Genomic DNA, 10,155 nt, shown 5'->3' on the forward strand with positions numbered 1-10,155 from the left:
CCTCAGTCCTGCACCTTTTTTTCTCTCTCCTCTGACAAACTTTGAGCTCAGAGGTAAAAGTGTGATTGATTGAGTGAAGTCTGAAAGTGATCTAACTAATCCCGTGAAGAGAACGCGCATGTAACCCTGGGAGTTTGAAATTAGGTTGGTCAATGCACCTGGGCACTACCTTGGAAAAGTATTTCCTTGCCCCCAGTAATTTATTGTTTTAATTTATTGTACAAACCGAGTTCATTTCAAAGATTAGAAATGAATGAAATGAACTGTAAGAGTTTCTAGTTGAACACTGCAATTGTGAGGACTCAGAAGAATTAAAACCAACCTGACATAGCAAGGGGTGCAAATGAGAGTCCATGCAATAAATAGTTAAAAGCTGGTTTGATTGCACCACAGTTTCTTTATCAGTTAAGGGAATACCCCCCCTGGTCCTGAGCATTGCTTGCAAAATGATAACTGATGTGGGGCCACATTTTCAACAGGGTTCTGAGACAGCAGTCTCCCAACGCTGCATGCTTAGTGATGGCAATGGCCGTGCAATGTAGAGGCGGCTCAGGTTGGAGGGAGTGAATTCACACAGTCGAGCGAATGGGAAAGAGACGGGGAACAGAAGCCTGAGGCCCAGAGCTCGCTCTCAGCAAATGGTCCCCTGAAAGTTTGAGGCCTCAGTCTCCCATTTGGCAGAGCCCAGTGCCTTTAGGCCAGTGGCAGGTATGAAGAACATTGAAGAGTTTTGAAAAGAACATCTTGAATATTTTCCTGGTGCAAATTGCTTAATCCATTTCAACCTATTTAGCAAAGTGTGGAGGGAGGTGTCTGAACAGAGGCACAGGCCATTCAGTCCAAATTGCTCATACTAGTAAACCTCGTGCTCCATGTGAGCCGCCTCCTTCTTCCATTTCACCCTACTGGCATAGCAACAAGGTATATTTGTATAGTGCCTTTAATGAAATACATCCCAACAAGCACTGTAACATCAGACACTGAGCCCCATAAGACAATACAGTCAGTTCTTCGATAACGTGATGGTTGCATTCTTGTGTAACCCCGTGTTATAGAAAGATCATGCTTTAGAAACAGCGATTAAAGTGTTGGTGATGTAATCGCATTACAGCCAACACATGTTTTTAAAGTTCACGCTGTAGAAACAGTGTCCCCAATTCATCAATTGCATTACAGCAAATTCACATTGATGTAACGTGCTCTATAGCAGAATGACTTGTACTAGGGCAGGGGGTAAAAGCTTCACTTTAAGGAGTGTCTTAAAGATGGAAAGAGATAATTAGGGCCAGAGTGTGAAAGGGAATTTCAAGCTCAGGGTCTGAGCGACTGAGTGTAGGGCCACAGCTGGTGGAGGGGTTAAAATCAGGGATACTCAGCTGCCACAAGGTCATGGAAAGTGTGGAAACAAAGATGAGAATGTGTTGGATAAGGCCAAAGACATGGAAATTGATATCAGATTTTACAGTGGACAAAAACAGGTTAGCCACAAGCCAGACAGAAGACACTGCAGAAAATGGTTTGCTCAGGTAAATCGTCTACCACATCCAAATTCCAGCTGCATAGAATTCCTACAGTGTGGACGTAGGCTATTCAGCCCATTGAGTCCACACTGACCCTCTGAATAGCATCCCATCCAGACACACCCTCTCCCTGTAACTCTGCATTTCCCAAGGCTAACCCACCTAGCCTGCACATCCCTGGATATTATAGGCAATTTCCCATGGCCAATCCACCATGATCTGCACATCTTTGGACTGTGGGAGGAAACCCATGCAGACAAGGGGTGGTGGGGGGTGGGGGGGAGGGGGGGGATGGGGAGTATACAAATCTGCAGTTAGGAAGAATGAGCAGACTGACATTCCAGCTGCAGGGAAAACCAATCGGGGGGCTGGGTTACGATTGAGACCGTAGAAGGCAGAAGGATTTGGAGAAACGAAAGGAATTTGACAATTGCGAGCTACATGTGGTAAAACTGCAAAAGTTTCACAAGTAATTCCAAATAAGGAAATTGGAATGTCAACATAGCAAGTCTAAACTAATTCTAATTCTAATTCTGAACTGTATAAAAGGCAGGGCGAAAGTGAGTAATGCAGATGCTGGAGATTAGAGCCAAGAGTGTGGTGCTGGAAAAGCCCAGCAGGTCAGGCAGCATCCGAGGAGCAGGAAAATAGACATTTCAGGCAAAAGCCCTTCATCAGGAATCCTGATGCTGCCTGACCTGCAGTGCTTTTCCAGCACCACCTCTTGGCTGTATAAAAGGCAGCCTGGGAATCCCTTGATTTTAGCAGTAACTCCAAGATAAGCAACTGTGAAGAAATCCCCTCCATCAGGAGGCTGGGGAAGGTACTGAGGAGAGCTCTAATCTGGCCAGCTGCCAACTCTCCCAGATAGTAATGTTTGGGGTTAATCACAGAACCCAGCAGAGGAAAGGACAGTGGTTGAGTTATCGCTAGTAATTAAAAGTATGTATTATTTACTTAAGTACTTAATAAATGAATGGAGTTTTATATATCTAAATATCTCCACTGTATCTTTGTCTATGTACAAACTGTTGTCTATCAAACACAGGCAACATGTGTGAAAATGGAGTTGTTGTGTAGATCAGCTAATGGTTGGGAGATAGTTGGGGATGGTAGGGGGAGGGGAGTGAACGGGGTTTGGTGGTTGGATGTTTATGACGGGCTAAATGTGACACTACAGTTGTGAACAATCCAGTTGGTCACCTTCACCATCACCTTTCAAACCTGTCACCAGGAAGGACAGGGGCAGCAGATACATGGGAACACCGCCCCCTGCATGTTCCCCTCTGAGCCACTCACATCCTGACTTGGAAATATATCGCTGTTCCTTCACTGTCACTGGGTCACCATCCTGGAATTCCCTCTCTAAGGGACATTGTGGGTTTACCCACAGCACATGGACTACAGTGGTTCAAGAAGGCAGCTCACCCCCACCTTCTCAAGGGGCAACTAGGGACGGGGCAATAAATACTGGGCTTAGCCAGTGATGCTCACAAACTTTGACAGAGTGGTGCAAAAGATAGTTTCTCAGGAGAGGGATGGAATTGGTAGCAAGGGAACTGACTTTGGAGTCCAAACATCACAATATTTGATCATCTCCTCTTCCTTTCTCTCCCATCAAGCATCCCCAGAAGTTATTTTATTCACACCCACCACCCTATGTGGTCACAAGTTTCACATTCTGGGCAGAGTGTTTTTTTCTCAATTTGCGTTGGATTCTCTCACAAGAGCCCTTAACATTTTTTTTACAAATGTGCAGAAAGATGAGGAGCGTATATTACCTGTATTAGAGATATTCTGACACACCTTGGAAGCAGGTGACACGGTGGCTCAGTGGTTAGCACTGCTGCCTCACAGCGCCAGGGACCCGGGTTCGATTCCTGCCTTGGGTGACTATCCATGTGAAGTTTGCACTTTCTCCCTGTGTCTGTGTGGGTTTCCTCCGGGTGCTCCGGTTTCCTCCCACAATCCATACATGTGCATGTTAGGTGAATTGACCGTGTTATATTGCCCATAGGTGCATTAGTCAGGGGTAAATATAGAGTAGGGGAATGGATCTGGGTGGGTTACTCTTTGGAGGTGTGGACTTTTTGGGCTGAAGGGTCTGTTTCCATACTGTAGGGGATCTAATCTAAAGGTGGGGCATGAACACTGTGCCTGTTCTTGCTAACCTAAATGGAAACAGCTGCCCTGACAATTTGTGCACTCAAACAATATAATAATTAATGTGAAAGCATGGTTTGAAAACATTTCACAAACAGGCTGTGGGGTGGGGGTGTGGAATGACTGATCACAGCTCCATAGATTGTGCTACTGAATGGTTGGTTTTTAATATTGACTTCATTGAGGGACTAATTAGACCTGAGCTCTAATACACTTGAAGCAATATTACAGTGAGCAGCTGCCCAGTTATTGTGTGAAAAGTTCCCAGAAGAGAATGAACGTAGCAAAACAGATGCTGCCACACTAGTTCTGTACGAGCCAATTTGTTACTTCAAATATTCAGCATGTTTTGTTTTTATTGGAAGGAGCAGGTAGTTTCCTTTGGAGAATATTGAGTGTACATGAAGGGCTTTGTTAGAGTAAATGAGGGGAGACCGTTCCCAGTAGCAGAAGGGGCACAGATTGAAGGTCATTGCAAAAACCACAATGGGACCAAACGGGACACGGGGATGAGTGAAGATTGATCAGGACGGGTCAGTAAGAACCTAATCAAAGAGGTGAGTTTTGGGGAGCAGCATGAAGAGGGGATTGGGAGGCGGAGGTTTAGAAAGGGAATTCCAGGATTTGGGGATTCGGCTGCAGAAGACACCAACGGAAATCAGAGATGTGTGGGAGACCAGAACTGGAGGAGTGCAGACAACTTGGGAAAGTCCGAGGTTACGGATATAGGGATGAACTAAGGCTGCAGCAGATTTAAAATACAAAGATAAGAATTTAAAAATTCCATGACATGCATGCTCTGTCAACATTAGATGGTTAGCACGAATTTTAAAGCTGCTAACTGGAATGGAAAATCACTATGACATTAAAAGGTTTGAAACAAATCAGACAGCTTGCTCATTCTTGTTATGTGACAATGAAGTTAGACTTGGGCAGGGAGCAGGGGGGAAACATTATAGTCAAATCCACATTTTCTTTAACTGAAGCCTATTTCTCTCAGTGGAGTGCTTTTCCTCCTCCTGTTTTAAAGGAATCTGCCAACTTTTTTCTGAGCTTTCACACACCACAAGAGTGTAATGTCACTTACAACTGCTGTTGTGTGATTAAGACAGATAGGTTTGGAATCTGTCAGCACAGCTCCCTGTACCTGCCTGGATAACAGAAATTGATCTTTACATAGTTCAAAGGCAATGAAAGACAAAAGGGGGGCTGGGTTTTGCAGGGTTGAGGCTTTTGATCTCTGCTCATTGCTCGGAACTGCAGAGTGATTGAGTAAACTTGTATTTGTGTAGTGCCTTTCATGACTCAGTGAATGATGGGATATGGCTTAGAATAAGACATCAATGCTGCCCTGGTCTTTCTAGAGATGATAGAGGCTTGAAGTGTTGCTACAATGCAAGTTATAGAGAGACTTCTAATTTATATAGGTTTCTCCAAAAGAAAGTGAATGATAATCACCAATGTTCAATATTTGCGAGGTTTTGCTGCATTTCTGTGTTTTACACTTTGCTGATTATGACAGTTATCTGGCTAACCCCCCACCCCGCCCCCGAATGTAATGTTGTATTTGTTGCTCCATATTTGTGTGTGTAATAAAGCACAGTTACCATTGAAATCAGAGAGCAGACTTACTGACCAAACCTCTTGGGTTCTGTTTTTTTTGTTGGGTTATAAGGTGCAAGCAGATGACATACCAGAGCAACCTCCCTCAGATCGCTGTGGTCTTCATCTTTGTGAATGAGGCTTTGTCGGTTATCCTGCGGTCAGTGCACAGCGTCGTCAATCACACGCCTCCACATCTCCTCAAAGAGGTCATCTTGGTCGATGACAACAGTGACAGTGGTAAGGACAGAATCTGAGGTAAACCCAGCTCCTCCCAACCAATGAGACCCATCCATTGCCGTTATACGTGGTTCTGCTCTCTTCTAGACCCCACCCTGTTTCCTGGCCAACGTCTCTGTCTCAGGCTTGGTGCAGTGAAGCTCAACACAAGTTGGAAGAACAGCACCTCATTTTCCACATGGGAGCCTTCAGTACTGGTGTTCAATAATTTCTGGACCTGAACACCTTCCCTCACATTGTTTTCCAAGTCCCCACACCATGACCCTGTCAGGCCAGGCTGTTTGCATGTTAGCCAACACATTTTCATCTACTCATTCCCCCCATTGCCTACCTTCCCCCCCCACCTCTGTCTCCATCTCCACCTGTCCACCCGCTCACTCCTTTTCCCCACAACCCCTGTCATCAGTATAAATACCATACTTTCCCAGTTACTATCAGAAGGATCACTGCAATTGAAATGTTAACTCTTTCTCTCTCCACAGATTCTGCCAGACCTGCTGAGTTTCTCCAGCACTTTGTGTTGATTTCCAGCATCCATAGTTCTTTGCTTTATTATGTATGACCATTAATTCAGACCAATCAGCTAAGGGCTAGGGAAGAACTTTAGCTAGTCACCAATCTGCCCAGCTGGGTTACCGTGGTGATCTACCTGCCAAGTATGGGGGTTGGTCCTGGGGACAATTGGAGCCCCTGGGTGGCAGCCACTAGCATTGGCCTCTGAGAGCCCAACCCCTACCTCAGACTCTCCTGAAGCCCTTTAACCGGTGGCTCCCACCCCACAACAGGAAGCTGAAGAACACTCCCCTTCTCGCTGCTAGATCTCCTGTGAAGTAGGGTTGACTGGTGGCCCTTAGGACTCAGTGGCTGCCAGTTTCTATGATTGGCGAGTTTCTCAGTCTATGTGCTGCCTTGGTGTCAGCTCTTACTTTGATCTGTCATGCACCAATCAAATCATCTCGGCAGTTAATTGCCAGCTAACACTGTTGTCCTTGCAATGTCATTGGAAATGGGAAAAATCACCCACTTGGTTTGACAAGCAAGTCAAATGTCAGTTCCATCTTGTAGACATCTGATTATAGATTTAAAATGTGCACACAGATATGTGCACACCTCCCCCCCCCCCCCCCCCCCCCACACCCCCATTGATGTATTTTCCACGGAGAGATATCAGAGTTAGCATTTTTGGTAAAGTGACCCTTCTTCAGAACTGAGGAAGAGTCACTGGACCTGACTGAAATGTTAACTCTTATTTCTCTCTACACATGCTGCCAGACTTGCTGAGCTTTTCCAGCAAATTCTGATGTGGTTTCTGATTTACAGCATCCACAGGACTTTCGGAATTTATTTCCCTTTTGCTTTGAAGTCCTCCTGCTGCACAAATCTCTACCACTGAGGTCATCTCTGGGCCTGTCCCTGATCTTCAGCAGTCCTCATTAAGCCAGAAACTAAGAGGTGGGCACAAACTTTCTCTCCTGAAAACCACTCTACTTCAGGTCTCCACTTGGGGCTGTGGGAGGGCTGGAGACTTTGTTAGTGATTACATAGAACATGGAACATAGAGCTTAAAACAGTACAGCACAGTACAGGCCCTTCGGCCCTTGATATTGTGCCAACCTTTTATCCTACTAAGATCAGACTAACCTATATTTTACTATCATCCATATTCCTATGCAAGAGTTCGTAAATCTCCCTAGTGTATCTGACTGTACCACCACCGCTGGCAGTGCATTCTACACACCCACCACTCTCTGTGTAAAGAATCTACCCCTGACATTTCCCTAAACCTTCCTCCAATCATCTTAAAATTATGCCCCCTTGTGATAGTCACAGTCCTGGCTACAGGTTGTGGGGGCAGCACCAATGCAGTTGGGTCTGGGTGAAGATATCTCCTAAGGTTTCAGTGCATTCTCACTATCCTGTGCTGACCATCCTCAGGTCCCACCTTCACACTGCAACATGAGAAGCACTCAGGCTCTACGTTATCCAAGAATTATCTTCATTTTCTTCACTTTGCCGCTTTCTCGGCAGGTATTGAGCCATCCATTTAGCAGATGATTCTCACTTTCAGTCTAACCTTCTCAAATGTTTCTTCACAGTTATAGGAACAGCGCTGAGAGAAAATCTTAAAAATCACACAGTTTGATTTGTTGATTTTTCTCCTTTGCTTGCAGCTGTGCTGTGGAATTCATTCTTTAAATTCTTGGGGACTGCAGTGTGATCTTGGAGGGACTGGCAAATCAGAGTCAGGGTGGGGACAGGGAATGTGCATCAGTGCCTGTGCCATCTCATGCACCCAGTAGCAATGGCATCATCTCAGTGAATGTTACCATGGTGGCAGAAACAATTTAGTCATCGCACTAATCCAATGGGATAGGCTAATACTGTTCTGTTGCCAGTTTAGGAATAAAAGTGTAATCAGAGCTTGTTCAGTGTAAGATGAATGAGGTGGAACAGTTCCCAGTGAGCAGAGTCTCATGCACTCCACTTCATCATCGACTATCATGTTAGAGCACAGGCTGCTCTGCCTGTTCAAATGCTGTTAGGATTCTTTGCAGAACGCCGCTAGTGATCTCCGCTATTGCTCAGTTGATAGCAGCATTCTTTGACCTTATGACAGAGGAGCAAAAGGAGGTCATTCAGCCCATCAAATCTGCTCGGCCATTCAATGAAATCATGATTGATCTGATAATCCTTCGCTTCACGTTCCTGCCTTCCCTCCATAACTTTGATTCCTTACAGATTAAAAATCTGTCTGTCTCAGCCTTGAATACACTTCATGACCCAGCACTTGCCGGCCTCTGTGGGAAAGAATTCCACAGATTTACTCCCCTGTGTGAAACGTTCCTCCTCAAATCTGTCTTAAATATGGGACTCCTTACCCTGAGATGCTGCCATCTAGTCCTCGACTCTCTGCAGTTACCCTGTCAAGCCCCCGAAGAGATTTATATGTTTCAATAAGGTCCCCTTCATTTTAAGCTCCATTGATTACAACCCAAACTACTTCATGCTCCTCAGAAGAAGCTCCCTCCAATCACAGCAGTGAACCTTTTCTGCACGACCCCCAATGTCAGTCTATCTTTCCTTAGGTAAGGGGATCAAAATTGTTCACAGTATTCCAGCTATGATCTAATTATGCCTTGTATAATTTTAGCAAGAACTTCCACTTTTGTTCTCCATGCCCTTAGACATAAAGGCAAACATTCCATTTGCCTTCCCTATTACCCGCTGAACTTGAATATTAGCATTTTATAAACGATGACTCCAAATCCGCTGTTGCTTTCTGCAGTCTTTCTCCATTCATATAATATTCAGCTCTTCTGTTCTTCTTGCCAAAGGGCATAAACTCACCCTTTCCCACTTAGCACTCAGTTATAGAGTTATAGATTCAAGTACCTCTCTCAACTACGATTCAAGGCTGACCCTCCCAGTGCAGGACTGAGTGAGTGCTGCACTGTTGAAGGTCCTTATATCATTTTTCAAACAAGATGTCAAACCAAGCTGGATGTAAATGATCAGTTAACATTTTTCCAATGAAAAACACAGGAGTTCTCTCTGGTGGCCTGGACAATGTCAATCTCTCAATCAACATTACAGTCAAAATAGAAAATAGGAACAGGAGTAGGCCATTCGGCCCTTTGAGCCTGCTCTGTCATTTAATATGATCCTGGAAGATCGTCCAACTCCCTCCCCTGTTCCCATTTCCCCCCCAATACCCTTTGATCCCTAAGAACTATATCCAACTACTTTGTAAAAACAGTCAATGTTTTGACCTCAACCACTTTCTGTAGCAAAAATCCATAAGTAGAAACAGATGACCCGTTCATTGGCAGATCGTGGTCTGTGGGAGCTTGCTATGTGGAAACTGGCTGCCATGTTTCTGACATTACAGCAATGAACTCTTCAATAATTATTTCATTGGCTGTGAAGCATTTTCAAATGATACAAAGAATTGTGGATGCTGGCAATCTGAAACCAAATCAGAAATTGCTGGAGAAACTCAGTAGGTCTGGTAGCATATGTGGGGAAAAAGCAGAGTGAACCTTTCAGACCCTTCTTCAGAGCTCAGTTCTTTGTGGTCACTGGACCTGAAACATTAACTCTGCTTTCTCTCTATGGATTTTGCCAGAGCTGCAGAGATTTTCCCAGCAATTTCAGATGTTTAAAGAAACATAATTCCTCTTCCTGAAGCAGTCATTAACTTGCTGCCATGGCCACAGAAATCCCATTGGTTTGGCCATTGACCTTGACTCCTAGTTCTGAACATGGGGACACTTCCTATTCTCTTCTGAATCTTCTGTTCAAGCTTATGAAGTCATAGAGTCAGAGAGATGTACAGGATGGAAACAGACCCTTCGGACCAACCCGTCCATGCTGACCAGATATCCCAACCCAATTTGGTCCCATCTGCCAGCACCCCGCCCATATCCCTCCAAACCCTTTCTATTCATATACCCATCCAAATGCCTCTTCAATGTTGCAATTGTACCAGCCTCCACCACATCCTCTGGCAGCTCATTCCATACACATACCACCTTCTGCATGAAACTGTTGCCCCTTAGGTCTCTTTTATATCTTTCCCCTCTCACCCTAAACCTATGCCCTCTAGTTCTGGACTCCCCCAACCCAGGGA

General features: G+C 44.9%; 1 protein-coding gene across 1 annotated transcript in view; it reads left to right on the plus strand.

The window, feature by feature from the left end:
* The window catches only part of galnt9 (polypeptide N-acetylgalactosaminyltransferase 9), a 268,597-nt gene that overhangs the window by 60,780 nt on the left and 197,662 nt on the right, over positions 1-10,155 (plus strand). The window contains exon 3 of the mRNA XM_043715359.1: positions 5,359-5,525. Within this exon, the coding sequence (XP_043571294.1) occupies positions 5,359-5,525 (167 nt within the window). The remainder of the gene's footprint in view (positions 1-5,358; positions 5,526-10,155) is intronic.

The sequence above is a fragment of the Chiloscyllium plagiosum genome, chromosome 25 (assembly GCF_004010195.1).
Source record: "Chiloscyllium plagiosum isolate BGI_BamShark_2017 chromosome 25, ASM401019v2, whole genome shotgun sequence".
Classification (NCBI taxonomy): domain Eukaryota; kingdom Metazoa; phylum Chordata; class Chondrichthyes; order Orectolobiformes; family Hemiscylliidae; genus Chiloscyllium; species Chiloscyllium plagiosum.